This window comes from Sturnira hondurensis, unplaced genomic scaffold (genome assembly GCF_014824575.4).
Source record: "Sturnira hondurensis isolate 20B ecotype Veracruz unplaced genomic scaffold, ASM1482457v3 Scaffold0001872, whole genome shotgun sequence".
Classification (NCBI taxonomy): domain Eukaryota; kingdom Metazoa; phylum Chordata; class Mammalia; order Chiroptera; family Phyllostomidae; genus Sturnira; species Sturnira hondurensis.
In genome coordinates this window covers 14,387,241-14,403,553 of record NW_028074503.1, presented here as the reverse complement: position 1 = coordinate 14,403,553, position 16,313 = coordinate 14,387,241, and the positions used below count along the sequence as shown (strand labels likewise).

The 16,313-nt window shown below is 40.8% G+C and overlaps 1 protein-coding gene across 2 annotated transcripts in view; it reads right to left on the bottom strand.

Annotated features, from left to right (window-relative positions):
- KIAA1328 (KIAA1328 ortholog) overlaps positions 1–16,313 on the bottom strand; it is a 240,066-nt gene continuing 223,753 nt past the window's right edge. For both annotated transcript variants that reach the window (XM_037033175.1, XM_037033184.1), the window contains one exon: positions 1–373. In XM_037033175.1, the coding sequence (XP_036889070.1) occupies positions 163–373 (211 nt within the window). In that variant the 3' untranslated portion in view covers positions 1–162. The remainder of the gene's footprint in view (positions 374–16,313) is intronic.

Genomic DNA, 16,313 nt, shown 5'->3' with positions numbered 1-16,313 from the left:
TTAGGATGATTTCTGTATTCGATACATAACAGATGCTAGAGAGACAGGGCCCTGTGAAAGGAAAGGCACAATGACTTGTAATCAAAAAATTTTAAATCCTAGATCAATATATTAAAAACCTCACAAGGTTCTGATGGAAATTTTGCAGCAAGTGCTTTGGCGTCAAATGAAAAAGATATCTTCCAGAATCTGATTCTCCTCCAGGTCTTCAGGGGTCCTGCTTGCCCCCATCTTGTTCCGGCTTGATTTTAGAGAACTGAGTCGGCAAGTTCTGTGATTCCAAGCCCTGGCTTCTCTGGAGGGTTGGGGCTGGGGTTTAGAAGCAGACTTTGGGCTCAGCGATTGGACCAAATCCAACAGAGACGTCTCATACCTGTAACACACACAACCCAGACAGAAAATGATCAGACCAGCACAACACTGGGGTCCAAGGAGTCCACAGTGGTGGGCTGCCCAGGGCTAGAGTCGGACCACAGACCACACAGTATGTGAGAGGGCCTGCGAGGGGAACGTCAGAGCAGGTGGACACCAGAAGGGCCTGCTCTCTGTCCATAAGCTCTCTTCCTCTGCTGACTTCTAACATTCCATTAAAAAATTTTTTATTAAATTTATTGGGATAACACTGGTTAATAGCATTATATCAATTTCAGGTGTACAACTTCATAATGCAACATTATGTGCTTCCCACTAGAAGCCTGGTTTCCTTCTATCAGCACATATATTTGGCCCCTTTAGCCTCTTCATTCTTTCCCCCTCCCTCCCTGGTAACCACCATTCTGTTATCTGTGTCTGTGAGTGTGTTTGTATTTTTGTTTTGCTCATTAGTTGCTTTTTGTTTTATACCCCACATGAGTGAAACCATATGGTTCTTGTCCTTTTCCTTCTGACTTATTTCACTTAGCACAATACTCTCATACCCGTCCGTGCTGTCACAAATGGCAATGGTTTGTCTTTTTTATGGCTGAGTAGTATTCCACTCTGTGTGTGTGTGTGTGTATGCATGCTACACATTCTTTATGCCATCATCTGCCAAAGGACACTTGGGTTATTCATAATATGGCTATTATCCGTAATGCTGCAATGAATATAGGGTACATATATCTATATGAATAAGTGTTTTCACATTTTGGGGGGTAGATATCCAGGAAAGGAATTGCTGTTTTTAATTTTTTTAAGGACCCTCTGAGCTGTTTTCTTAGTGGCCGCAACAATTTACAATCTCACCAGCAGTGCACAAGGGTTCCCTTTACTCCACTTCCTCTCCAACTTGTTATTTCTTGTCTTATTGTTAAAGCCAATCTAACAGATGAGAGGTGGTATTTCATTCTGGTTTTGATTCACGTTTCCCTTTTATCTAGTGATGTTGAGCACTTTTTTCATGTATCTGTTGGCCATTTCTATGTCTTCCTTGAAAATTATCTGTTCAGGTCCTCTGCACATTTTTTAATTGGATTGTTTATTGATGTTGTTGAGTTATGTGAATTCTTTATATATTTTGGATACTAGCCCCTTACTGGATGTATTGTTTGCAAAGATCTTCCTCCATTACGTTGGCTGCCTCTTTGTTTTGTTGACTTCTTTTGCTGTGCAGAACATTTTTAGTTTGATACAGTCCCACTCATTTATTTTTGCTTTTACTTCCCTTGCCTTTGGGGTTGGGGTGACTATTCTTCATCCTGCTAGATATCAACTGAAGTATCACTACTTCAGAAAGGACTTCCTTAACCTCATTATCGGAAATAGATTGCCCCAATTAATTTTCTTCTCATAATAATCTGCCCCTTTACTCCATAGCATTTATCACAACTTGGAATTATTTATTTATATGGGTTTATTTGTTCAATGTCTTCCTCCTCCGTTGCACTGGCAGTAATACGAGAGCAGGAGTCACTGTGTCCTTAATGTCAGCTCCTCAGTGAAGGACAAACGACACTATTTTGTCACATTTGTTTTCTTAAACATTTAAAAATTGTTCAGATGTAAAAATGTGTTCATTATAAAAACTGAAACAGACAGAATTATACAAAGAAAAGTGAAAGTCTTCTCAACACACTATCTTCCAACCAAATGCGACCCCACTACCTTTCCAAGAGAACACTGAAAACAGTTTAGTATATGAGGTCTGTCCAGAGGGTATCCAGCCATGTCATGTGAAAGAGAGACATTTATTGAAGAAGATACAAGAAACACTGTACACAGGACAATGACACCTCAGTTCCCTTCAAAGTAGGACCTCACACAGTTCTCCCAGTCACCATCAGCTGCCCCATTGTGTTTTCCTGAATCTCATCGACTGTCTGAAATCTCTTCCCTTTTAGTTTTAGGGGAAGCCAGAAGTTTCAGTGTGCCCAATGTGGGCTGTAGAGTGGCTGAGTCACATGGGGGATTTGATGTTTCACCAAAAAACTCTACATGAGATGTGTGTGATGCAGGAGTGGGTGCACTGTCGTCATGAAGCTGCCAATCACCAGGTGCCCATGGCTGTGGCCTTCCGAATCATCCCAATAGTTTCTGTGGAGGAATGTTCAAGCCTAATGCAAAATCTGATGAGATTCATTGCTCTACTCAGTTAGTCATCTTGAACGTGATGGCCACACAGTACACATGCTCAGTCAACAGCGTCCACTGCCCCCACTGACTGGTACGCTGAAATCGTCATGTGCACTCCAGTCCACTTTCCTAGGCTGCCAGATTACATTAATGTCAGGCAAACTATTCTTGTTTTTTTATTTTTAAAATATTTTATTGATTATGCTATTACAGTTGTCCCATTTCCCTCCCTTCATTTCCCCCTACCTTGCACACCCCCTTCTACCCACATTTCCCTCCCTTTAGTTCATGTCCATTTGTCATAAGTTCTTTAGCTTCTACATTTCCCACACTGTTCTTGCCCTCCCCCTATTTTCTACTTAGCATATGCTACTTATTCTCTGTACCTTTTCCCCCCTCTCTCCTCCTCCAATATTGCTAACCCTCCATGTGATCTCCATTTCTGTGGTCTGTTCCTGTTCTAGTTGTTTGCTTAGTTTGCCTTTGTTTTAGGTGTGGTTGTTAATAACTGTGAGTTTACTGTCCTTTCACTTATCTTCTTTTTCTTAGATAAGTCTCTCTAATATTTCATATAACAAGGTCTTGGTGATGATGAACCCCTTGAGCTTGACCTTATCTGAGAAGCATTTTATCTGCCCTTCCTTTCTAAATGAAAGCTTTGCTGGATAGAGTAATCTTGGATGTAGGTCCTTGCATTTCATGACTTGGAATACTTCTTTCCAGCCCCTTCTTGCCTGTAAGGTCTCTTTTGAGAAATGAACTGACATTCTGATGGGAACTCCTTTGTAGATGACTGTCCCCTTATCTCTTGCTGCTTCTAGAATTGTCTCCTTCTTTTTAATCTTGGGTAATATAATTATGATGTGCCTTGGTGTGTTCCTCTTTGGGTCCAAGTTCTTTGGGACTCTGTGAGCTTCCTGGACTTTGTGGAAGTCTATTTCCTTTGCCAGACTGGGGAAGTTCTCCTTTATTATTTGTTCAAATACGTTTTCCACTCGTGGCTGTTTCTTTCCCCCTTCTGGTACCCCTATAATCCAGATGTTGGAAGGTTTAAAGATGTCCTGGAGGTTCCTAAGCCTCTCCTCATTTTTTCTGAATTCTTGTTTCTTCATTCTTTTCTGTTTGGTTGTTTCTTTCTTCCTTCTGGTCCACTCCCTTGATTTGAGTCCCAGTTTTCTTCTCATCACTATTGGTCCCCTGTGCATTTTCCTTCATTTCACTTAGTGTAGCCTTCATTTTTTCATCTAATTTGTGACCAAAGTCAACCAATTCTGTGAGCATCCTCATGACCAGTGCTTTGAACTGTGCATCTGATAGGTTGGCTATCTGTTCATCACTTAGATGTGTTGGCTCTGGGGCTTTCATCTGTTCTTCTGTTTGAGCCATTTTGGGGGGGTCTGTTCGCACATGTTTCGTATGAGGGGCAGAGCCTTAGGTGTTCACCAGGGCAGGTCAACCCAACTGCTGGTTTGTGATGCTCTATGTGGGGGGTAGGGTCAGAGAGGGAACAATGGCACTTGCTCCACTCTCTCTTGGATTTCAGTCCCTTCTGCCACTTTCCACAAGCAAATTGGGCCCTTCTGGTGCCAGTTCTTGGGTGGGTGGGCTTGTGTATGTTCTAGGACCCTGTGCACCTCTCCAACAAACTCTCCTGTGAGGCTGTCTCTCCCAGCACCTCAACCCCCACAAGTGTTTTCAAATGGTGCTTTTAGGCTTTATTTCCCGGTGCTGGGGCCCTGGGTTGCGTGATCTGTCTCACTGCCCATCTTCACCTGGTTTATCTAGGCGTGAACGTGTGACTGCTGTCAGCCAGCCACCTTGCACACCTCACTGGGTCTGCTCATTTCCTCCCCACACCAAGGATATGCCAACCACCGCTTGTGCGCCCAGGTCCGCCAGCCATACTTTTTCCTGCCACGACCCCTCTCTGCTTACTGGTCTGGATGAATGGTTGTTGGATTTCCGTACAATTCAATTTTCTGTCAGTTCTGGCTGTTTTTTTTTTGTTTCTAAATTTTTGTTGTCCTTAATTTTGGTTGTGCAAAGAGGCACAGTGTATCTACCTATGCCTCCATCTTGGCCCCAAGTCTGTTCTTGTTATGTTAACAATAGCTAGACTTTTTCTGGATAGACCTCGTGTAAGCTTCCAAATCTTTTTTTGTATAGTTACATGCATGCATGTGCAATACAAATGAACACACATGTATTTAAAAACTTAAACTGAGCGATGCTTATATACTGACCCATGGTCTGTTGTTTTCACGTAACAGATTGCTTTGGAGACTGTCCCCCAGTGGCGTGGATAGGTCTACCCAATCCCTGCGAGTTGCTGCAGGGCTCTGTTTGATGGATGTGCCATCGCTCCAATTTAAAAGAATCCCCATAGCTTTTATTTATCTTACGCTAGCTAAATTTTGTATTTAGCACTCCTGTTCTGTTATCTTAAGGGGGAAAAATCAGTATTTGGTAATTAGTGTTGATTTAAGGAATATTTACTCAAAAACATTTCCTTTACAGTATGCTTTTCTTAAACTTCCTTTCTACTGCATTCACACAGATAATGTCAACATAACTTGCTCCAATGAACAGAAATAAAACGGGAAGACACAGTGCAGGTTTTACGAAATCTCAGATAAAATAGCTTAATTAAGTTTGCCTTTACCATGCCATAAACTAGCCAGGTTCACGAAGATCTAGAATCTATCTTCCTTTTCGAGATAATGAATTCAGATATACATCAGGGATCCCAAGGCGATAAGAACTTTTTTCTTACAATCATGCCAACCAGTCCCCCCAGTCCATGAATAAGGTGTGGAGAGCCCAGACATCATTCTGGCACAGGAACTGGAGAAGTTAAGATGTCCTATCAATTCTCTTTTGCCTTCTTAAAGTTATTAGTTCTGCAGAGCCAGTTAAACTACAACTCCGTTGGCTCCAAAGTCTGACTCTCATCTCTATGCCAATTTTGTGGTTCCAACCTCCAGGTCTATGAAGTCAGTATCCTCTATTATGCTGGGGCTTTAAAAAGTGAACCAAGCTGATGAAGCTGCCACGCTGATAAATCATTACCATTTACACAGAGCTGTAACTACATACTTTCAGATGAGCTGCATGCATCTGTACACATATTTTCAATAGATGGCCATCCCATTTTATGCATTTTAAATGGCATGGCTTTTCACACATCAGTGAGAAACAGGTAGTAACAAAGTGAGTAACTATGAAAGAATTTGGAAATCTTCATTTCTGAAGATTGAATAGTTATTCAAGGAGAATAGCATCTTAGTTATCCTTATAGTTCTAATCATAACTCTACTATGGTATTTCTAGTAATAGTTCCAAATTAATATTCTTGCCCTGGCTGGGTGACTCAGTTGGTTAGAGCATCATCCCATATACCAAAAGGTTGTGGGTTCAATCCTCAGATAGGGCACACACCTAGGTTGTGGGTTTGTTCCCCAGCTGGGGCGCATACGTGAGGCAATGGTTTGATGTTTCTCTCTGACACTGATGTTTCACTCTCTGTCTCTCTCCCCACCTCTCTGAAATCAATAAAAAACCCATATTCTTGGGTGAGGATTAAAAAAATCAGTTGTTTATTCCATTTTATGTGAGTAATTACACTTTATAGTGTATCCCATATGGTACATGCATTGGGTTACCTTAAAAAGTTGTGAATTCTGATGCAGATTAAACCACAATGAGAATGACTAGTAAAGCACCTGTCAGAATGGCCATTATCAGTAAATCCACAAATGGCAAGTGTTGGAGAGGATGTGGAGAAAAGGGAACCCTAGTGCACGGTTAGCAGGAATGCAGACTGGTACAGCCACTGTGAAAACAGTATGGAGTTTCCTCAAAATTTAAAATGAACCTGCTTTCCAACCCAGTGTTTCCACTTCTGGGGATTTATCCAAAGAACCCTAAAACACTAATATGAAAGAATATATGTATACCTTTGTTCATTGCAGTTATTTATAACAGTCAAGCTCTGAAAGAAACTCAAGTGCCCATCAACAGATGAATGGACAAAATAGACGTGGTAGATACATACAATGAAATATTATTCAGCCATAAAAAAGAATAAAATCTTATCATTTTTGACAGCATGGATATACCTAAATAGTATTTTACTCAGTGAAATGTCTGTCAGAGCAAGACAAATACCATGATTTCACTTACAAGTGGGATCTAAAGAAGAAAACAAACAAAAGTGTAACAGACGCATAGATACAAAGAGAGAACTGCTGATTGCCAGAGGGGTGGGGGGCTTGGGGCACTGAGTGAAAGGGGTGAAGGGACAAAGAAGTACAGATTGATAGTTACGAAACTGTCATGGGGAAGTAAGTAAGGCTAGGGTTTATAGTCAGTAACTATGTACAGTGCCAGTTGGGATACTGGAAATACTGAGGGAATGCTACGTAAAGTATATGATTTTCTGACTACTGGGCTATACAACTGAAACCAATACATAATAATACACAAGATAAAAAAGAATGCATCTATGACATTATAAAATAATTGTGAATCCTGAAATACATTTGGGTCCATGAGTTTGGGGTGAGGGACTGGACCTGTGCCACGTTCTCTCGTGGCTGTCAGTCCAGAGTTCAGTCTTCACTCAAAGACACCACCACGGACAGAAACAGACTGCCAGATACCCACGCTTCTTCAGCAACGCCCATGGCTCAGGGTTCATGAGCTAGCCACTCTCGGCTTTCTATTGTTGTTGCTTGGAAATTTGGATAAAAAAAATCACCTAGCAAGATTTTTTTGTACATGATTTCAGAGATTCTGATCTACAAAGCACATTTGGACAAATCTGATAATTTGTACAGCTATAAAAATAAAAATGTCTAAAATAATTTCTTTTCTTTCTGTCATTGTAGAAGAAGCTGCACACATATTAAAAAACTTACCACTTCTCCTCCCTATGCCTACACTTTAAGTATTGGCAACCTTAAGACAGCTTAATTATTTTCTAGCATCTTAATCATTTTGTGAAATCATGATGTTAGATAATGGCCATTTAATATAAAATGTTCTCTTTTCTATGGAATTGTGACTTCCTACTAATTATGAATTAAAGCCTAATTTAGTGTGGCTGGAAGCCAAAACGACAAGTGAAATTTATAGATCCCAATGTTGGTTATACCGAGAGAAAAAGCACTGTTAGGCAACTTGGAGTCAAAGAACATTACCTGCCAGGCTCTGGTGGCTGAGGCGGGGAGCTGACTGCTGGGGAACACCGCAGCAGAAACCAAAACCGAGAGGGAGGAGCGCTTGCCTTGTAAATCACGCCAGGCAGAAGTGAGGCCGGGTTACCTGTTTATCAGCATGCACTTTACAAAGTTCAGGGCACATACGGATATGCATTCATTCCATTTTAGGTTACACATTATTGAAAACACATTCTGTACCATAAATAATTCATCGGTGCGTTGTTTGAAACTTAAGAGTATGAAACTTAACGGTAGTGTTCTGTTTTATGACTGTACTTTCAAAGAGAAAGACAATATGGATAGATGGACTTTCTAACCTTTATATGAACCTATTAGGGAGAACAACACAACAGAAAAGAAACCACCCTGCCCCCTCCACACACCCCTGCGCACACACACTCTATGTGCGTGCCAACTCTGTCCTCTTCAGGCTCACATGAAACCAGGGGTCTAGGGCTGCTGGTGCAGGGGCAGGACGAGCTGCGCATTAAGGTGTCCTGCTGAGCATTACTACAAGCTCTGGTGCCACAGCTGAGGCTGGGAGACTAGAACTGAATGTGAGCAAGCTGAAACAGGAGTTCTTTGGAAAGAAGAGATCTGAGACCTCCAATTTAAGATAATAATGACCTCTCCATCCTCTTGTCACAAAACAGGTGACACAGGTTGGCAGAGGGCAGAATCAGGAAACAAGAGAAATTGGTGGGTATGTAGCTAAAGGGCTCACCTATATTGTTGATAGTACAGATAGTTCCCAGAAGTCCTTACTTAAGTGGTTTGTCAGGATTGTTAACTCTGAGACTCAAAAACATTTCCTTTACACTATGCTTTTCTTAAACTTCCTTTCTACTGATTTTCAATATGGCTGCATGGAGAAGCATATTTGGGTTAATGTATGAACCCCACCTGGCTATCGTCTATGAAAACTAGAGATGGGAGAACATCCAGCCTCTTAGGGTGACTCAGGGCAACAACACACAGGGTGTATCCTGAAAAAGGCAACTGCCCAGCCTCCTTATTAAATGCACAGTGGGACACTGCAGTGGGCGCAGCTAATACACTGTAAATGCAAGCCTTGTTGGACTGGCACTATGGCCACCAGGATGTTCTCCTACGGAATACATCTCTGACCCAGACCACGATAAAAGATGCAGTCAGAGTGCACCCAAAGTTCTCCCACGTTCCTTTGTTACTGGGGGCTGGCATGTGGGAATAGTTACCCTCGGCAGGGAACTATATCTGATTTACTGTTCCAACTTCCTTCAATGGGCTTTATCGATTCTAAGAAAGTGAGAACATTCTGGAGAAAGGGAGAAAGAGTCAAGAGAGGAGAAAAGTAGCATAGCCAAATAAAGTGGAAACATTTTGGTTGTTGTAAACACATGGAGTGGAAAAAGCAGAAATCGAAGGGGAAAACAATCAGAGTTTTAACAGAGCGTTACCAAGGCTGCCAGGCCCACCGGGCTTCTCCCAGCGCTCTGGCAATAAAAGAACCCACGTAGGTCAACTATCTATCCCAGTTTGGAAGAATTTAGAAAACCAGACGACAAGAAAAAGTTGCATGAATTTGATATTGAAACACAGGAGTGTCAGTAAGAAAGACTGAATCTGAGGAAGATTGATGGGAAGACCAGGCAGGATCTCCCGGCTCATTAGAGTTGGCCCTCGGCCAGCATAGTAATTGAACCTGACATCCCTTGTTTGGGTCAAACTGAATGATAAATGGAAGGAATAAAGTAAAAATAAATAAGTGGGTTATGCTAAGGTGAAAATCCAACCTCATTCTGTTGTCTGAAGAGAGACTCAGAACAGGTGAGATACTCTTTCTTAGCTCAAGCTCCAGATGCAGTCTGACCTGCCAGTCGCCTCTGCTTCAGAAACGAACAAAGTAGAATGGAACCAGCAAATCTGAGCACACTTACCAGTAAACGCCTCTGTCTCACTTCACCCTGAACCAGGAAGACTCCATGTAATCATTCTTTCCTCTACAAAGAAATTCGATCTAATTGCAAGATTAACTTTAATACATATTTTTCTCATCTCAAAGAGATATAGGAGTCATGCTTGGAAAATGTCATATATTTTATAGCAGTGATTTACACTTCAGATTAAATTTGTATAGAGATCCAATAAAGAAAAAAAAAGGAAAGAAGTTTTATCAAAAACAGAATCACACTGTAGCATTCCTAAGGTAATTTATGAGAGAAATATGTAAGTTTTCATTCAAGTTTCCAACAATCAACCTTGCTAAAAGTCCAATTCAGGCAATTTTATTTAGCACCACCAATTTCTACCTACCTCTTTTGAATTCATTCATGGAATGGTTAATACAAAGAAGAGTTTTTGCTTTTTAAAGTTCCAGCTAGTTTATAATTTAGAAAAAAAAACTTAGTCTGAAGAAAGAAAGGTGTATAAGAAGCAAAAGAAAAAAGGATTGGAGGGAAGTATACTAAATACTAGTATAGCCCTGGCTGGTGTGGCTCAGTGGATTGAGCACCGGCCTGTGAACCAAAGGGTTGTGGGCTCCATGCCCGGTCAGGGCACAGGCCTGGGTTGTGGGCCAGGTCCCCAGTATGGGGTGCATGAGAGGGAACCACACATTGCTGTCTCTCCTCCTCTCTATCTTCCTCTCTCTAAAAACAAATAAATAAAATCTTTAAAAAACTATATTAACAGCAGTATATGTGGTATATACAGTGGATGGAAAATTATATTTAATTTAAATGTTTATCTGAAGATGTATGAAACCACTGCAATCGTCCCAAGTAAGCACAAGTACTGAAGTGGTCACTGGTATCCGTTTTTAAAAAACGTAGCAGAAAACAGATTCTTGAAAGGACCCTCCCTAACCCCTATGCACAATCCTCTAAAAAGGATTACGGTTGTTTTTATGAGGGGGTGGAAGCTGGGTACCCATTTCATAGCTCATTAACCTCCTTCAGCAGTTTAAACCTGACTTTGGGACCACAGGCTACAAGGGCAGTCCCAGGAAAGTGCATTTGAAATAGCTCATTAAAGCCCTGACTGGTGCAGCTCAGCTGGGTCGTATAGTCTTGCAAAGTGAAAGGTCGTTGGCTCCATGTTTCTCTCCCTCTCTTTCTCTCTCCCTTCCCCTTTAAAAAGTAAGTAAATAAATATTTAAAAAACTAAAATGAAATAGTTCATTTTAGGCTACACTGTATTTCATAATTTCTTTAGACTACATGAGCATAGTTCTTAGAAATTAATGTTAGTTTATGGTATTAAGTCATAATTCTAATTCTGTGACATCTTTGATCTTTAAACCTGATATGAAAAACTTCCATATGTAATCTTTTAATTTAATTAAAAATTCATTTAAATAAAGTATCCAATGTCTATAATAAATTCTGATTTGTTTACCCCACATTTGTGATTAATGTATGCCAGACTTTTTCTTACTCACAGGTTTCTTTGTCACAACATTTTCTTTTCTCTTTCAAATAAACAGTTGTGTGGAGGAGAAATTTTAACTTTTTTTTTTTTTGCCAGCAATGACTGGTTAGAAAAGATCTTGGCCCCAGTCTGTTTTTTACATCCAAACACTTGAGAATATCTTGTGTTTCAATAAGGAAATTAATGATAATCTATACGAATAAAGTCGTACCAGTACCCAATGGTAACAGAAATTTTCTCCGTTTTAGAGCCTTGGGGCCACACTCACCCATATGGAAATCCGTATCAACTGAAAAGTTATTTTTCCTCCCTTAGGTAAAAGTTTTTTTTCCTGTCTCTGTTTGGAGATCGTAAATGGATAAACTTTATTTTCTTCAGTCTAAAATGAACGTGACAAAGGGACTTACCCTTTATGCAACAACAGGATCAGAGAGAGGACAAAAAACTATGAAGTCTGCAAGGCGTGAAATTAAAATTTTCACAGTGACACAAAAGACACCAGTGAAGTAATGACACACACTACGACCCTAGCGTGAAGCCTTCTGGTGGGAAGAGAAGTCAACACCATGTGACCCAGAGTTTGCACATCAGTGGAAACATTTTGCTGTTCACAGAAGTATTTACATGCAGAGGGAGAAGATACAGGATTGGGCAAGCTGTGGTGAAGCGCCGACTCACTGGAGAGGATGGTTCTGGAAATGCTGTGGAGCTCCAGCAGCCTGGACAGGGGCAACGGGAAACCGCAGTGGCGGCTGAGGGTGGCGCATCTGTGACATCACGGCAGTTCACTGATGCCCACTGTCCAGGGAGGCCATGGGTCCCAGAAGTTTTGGGTCAGTTTCCACGTTAGTTCTGCCACTAATTAGCTTGTTCCCTTGTAACGTTTCTGTTATAGTTATGATCTGCCGCTGAGATGAAGCAATACTTCCACTTTCCCCAGAATCTGGTTCCTCCACCCTCGTCCACTTCTTTCCAGCCAAAGCCCAGAAGATAGGAGCTGGGTGTGGGATGTATCAGCTGGTCTACAGAGAAGCTTTATTTTAGGAACTGCCCATTTCTCAACATGAGCTGAGGCTGTGAGGACAGCAGACATGGGTGGAGTAAAGGGACAGTGACTGAGGACTCGCCTCTGAGCCAGCTGACACAGTGCCTGTCTCCAACTTCGCCTAGAGAAGGGCACCACTTCACTACCAGAGAGCGTTTAGAAGCATCCCGACAAAAGTCCACACAGAATGCCATTTGTGGTGAATAGTACATTCTTCACCTGGTAGGGCAGGTGTCCCAAAACGGGATACTTCCAGCCTTCATTAAGTTATTGGGTTGGCCAAGAGGTTCATTCAGTTTTAAAGTAAAAATAAAAGACACATTTTTCATTTTCACCAATAACTTTACTGAACAGCATATTCACCATTTTGTTCCACTACCTTCTGATGTCTTTCAGGCAACTTCATAATTCCATCTTCCCAAAACTTTTTATCTCTTTGAGCAAAGAACTATTGTTCCAGGTGCCTTTTGCAGTGTTCTAGGAAACTGAATTTTTTTCCATGAAGACAATTTTGTAAAGACCAAGTAAATGGAAATGCGAAGGTGCGATGTCTGGTGAATATGGCGGATGAATCAGAACTTCCCAGCCAGGCCGTACCAGTTTTGTCTGGTCATCAGAGAAACATGCAGTCTTCTATCAGGTCGGGCAGAAGTAACGCCTGCTTGAGTGTGGTTGGTAGGGTCATAATTTATGGTTTTAATTTGAACATTTCACCTAAAATGTCACATGGTGTGCTTGAGTGTGATACTGTTATGTTACAGAATTACATGCTTCTGATTTTGTAATAAAAGGGGGCGTTTTTTATGCCAGACCCAGTATGTTAGGAGTGGTATACATATACACACACACACACTCAAATATAGAAATAGTATACAAAACTGTGCAGCTGAACTGAAGATACATTAGTCTACGGCCATTTACTACATTTATTCTCTGTCCTCTCCATTATAAGAATTCTTACTGACAAAGTCTTTTTTAAAAAGATTTTATTGATTTTTAGAGAGAGGGAAAGGGAGGGAGAAAGAGAGGAAGAGAAACATCAATGTGTGGTTGCTTCTGGCCTGCAACCCAGGCATATGCTCTGACTGGGAATTGAACCAGTGACCCTTTTGTTCGCCGGCTGGCACTCAATCCACTGAGCTACACCGGCCAGGGCCAAAGTCTTTGATTTACGTTCTTGGTTGTATCATGCATGATCCTGACCAGCTTTTTCCCCGAGGCGAAGCATGAAGCCTACAACAATCACCTTTTTCAACATGGCTAATGATTTTAATTTGGACTTTGGGATGCTACCTTTTCTCTGCCTTTCTCCCGGTGTCTTCCATAAAGTAAGAGCTGAATTTCTCCAGACACAATTTCACTCACAGGTAAAAAAGTAAAACCCTCCAGTGAACACATGTTCACAGAGCATAATCTCAGGAAACATAAATTGTACCCAGTCCTCTGTCAAGTAGGAAGGCCCAAGATTCCCATGGGACTGTGAACGATGTGCTGCCAAGTGTATCTGCTTACTGTTTCCAAACTACGGGCCAGCACAAAACCCCAAAGGTCCTGAAGAGAAATTTAAATCGTTATTGTGAAACCAAATATTTAATTACTTTGGATAATGTTCACTTTTTTCATTATTTTATTCCCCAAGTGTGTGAATGTTCAATCAGGAGGCAGATGTGCACGTTTTGTTTTGTCTCCAAAGGGTAAGGTTCAGACGGATGGGATGGGATGGAAGGCTGGGAAACTGAGGTTCTGTGTGGTCAGGGGACTCTGTTAAGGTTTTGCTGCTAGTAAGTGGTAGAGGCAGGTACTGATGAATCCAGGTCTTTGGACTTGAATTCTAATGCCCTCTCCTCCAAAGTGATGCTGCCTGTCTGCATTGCAAGAATTTTACCTTGAGAAACCAAAGCAACAGACTAGCCACAGGCTAAGGCAGAGGTTTAGTAGCAGCTCCATGGTACGGCGGAACACCTTATTGCTCGTTAGGGAGTTCGGCAACGGAAGCTACTATTCAGCTGTCTACCAGGTCTGTGCTCAGTACTCAGGTAAACCATCTTGTGTAACCATTATGACAAACCTATGAGGAGGGTATTATTACCCCCACGTTATAGATTAAATTAAACGATTTGTTCAAAACCACATAGCAAGCATTCAAACTTTGGCCTTATAACACCTATGTAAACACAGGTGTTATAATTATTACATCTGGGCTCTTAGCTCTTCTAAAATGGTCTCTTTGAGCTTTACTTTCTGAAGACTCAGGATTCCATTAGGTAACCCATATGGAAGAGTTTTTAGAAAAGCATTAAGTCTAGAACAGTAAGTGACACTAAACAGTGTTTCTTTACGTGGATGCTAAGGGAACTCAAAGAACTTGGGCCAAATGAACAACTCTAAAACGTCGGTTCGTGAGGCTAAAAACTAGGACGTGACTGCAGGAACTGGCAATATGGAACAAATGTCACTAATCAAAGCCTTTCTCAGAGTTCAGTGCCCTGGGGAAGACTCACCAAGGAAATAGAATCCTCCCCTACTGCTGGCTCAACAAAGAAATAACATATGTCATATGTTCCAAGGGTAACCTTAGGTTTTTTCCAGCTATTGGAACTTCAGAGTATGAAATTTTGAAATGGTTTTATGTTTATGAAATATGAGTCCTTTGTTTTCTTTTAAAATATTGTTTAAAAATTATGTGGGTAATATATCATTGTTGTAGAACATTTGGAAAATACAGAAAAGTGTGAACAATAAAATAGCTCTTAGAATCCCTTCACCTACAACTTAGAAATATTTCCTAAACTAAGGACTAGAATTCTAAGTGCCTAGGAAACATAAGCTGTTGTGTATTTTCCCAGTACAGTATGTTCTTCCTCTGGTAAGAATGTTTTGACAAATTTCCTTAGGCTGAATTTATTTCTTGGAATTATGCTATGTCTCTAGTATTTCTACCTACCCCATTTGTTTCTGTTTTCTTCTATAAATAGTGTGTGCAAGAGAAATGGATGATTATATTAATAGCTTTTAACAGTGGGAATTATAACAACGGCCCAGCATCATGGCTTAATTAAAAGCAACATCTTTTAATCAAACACGTAAGAATTTCAATGCATTCGACTACTCTTGGTGGTAATGCATTGCTGGTGAGGAATCTCCAATTATTAACCCAACTCAAACAAAACACGTTAGACTGGTTGGGCTTTCCATCCTCCCGATGAAAGATGGAGGACAGAGGGCATATTTATAACTGCACATTTTCTTTGAACATGTTCAACATACTCCTTTCTGAAATTTTCAGATTATCCCTTTTCACTGTCATCATTTTATGTGCATCATTTCATTAGGTTTTGTTCTTGTTTTGTTATTTACAGTCTACTCAAATGGAAAAATATAGCAAATGCTATTTTGACTGTGTGTATGTGTAGTGGGTAAATCGTTACTAGATAGCGCTAAAATGATAGTTCTGGGTCTAGTACCCAACATTTTAGGAAGCTGTTTGAAAAACCTAAGGAGAAATTCTACTTAATATCTTGAAACTGAGTTTTTAATTTTAATTTATGGCTTAAAAAGTTATTGTGTATTTCTTTCCATTACCATTTATCCCTCTTATACTGCCCCCCAGCGATCCCCACACTGTATCCACGTCCATGCGTCCTTTTTCCTCAATCCCTCCAACCCCTAACCGCCCTGCCCCCACATCGCTGTCATCCTGCTACGAGCTGGTTGCAGCCCCGCTGCCCATCAGTAGATGAGTGGATAAAACAACTATGGGACACTTACACAATGCATTACTACTTGGCCATAAAAAAGAAGAAAATTTTACCCTTTGCCAGAGTATGGATGCTAAGTGAAATAAGCCAGTCAGAGAAACACAATATGACTTCACTCACATGAAGAATCCAGTGAAAAAACTGAACAAGAAACTGAGTTTTCATAGTCACAAAAAAGCCTTACAATGATATGTAATTTGTATGAACATATATTATAAATGGATAGATCTGGACACATCTGACACAGTTCCTGATGGACAACAGGCAGTGAGTGGACATGGTCAGTATCATCACGTGTGGCCATCACTCATACGCTCTCTGGTATAG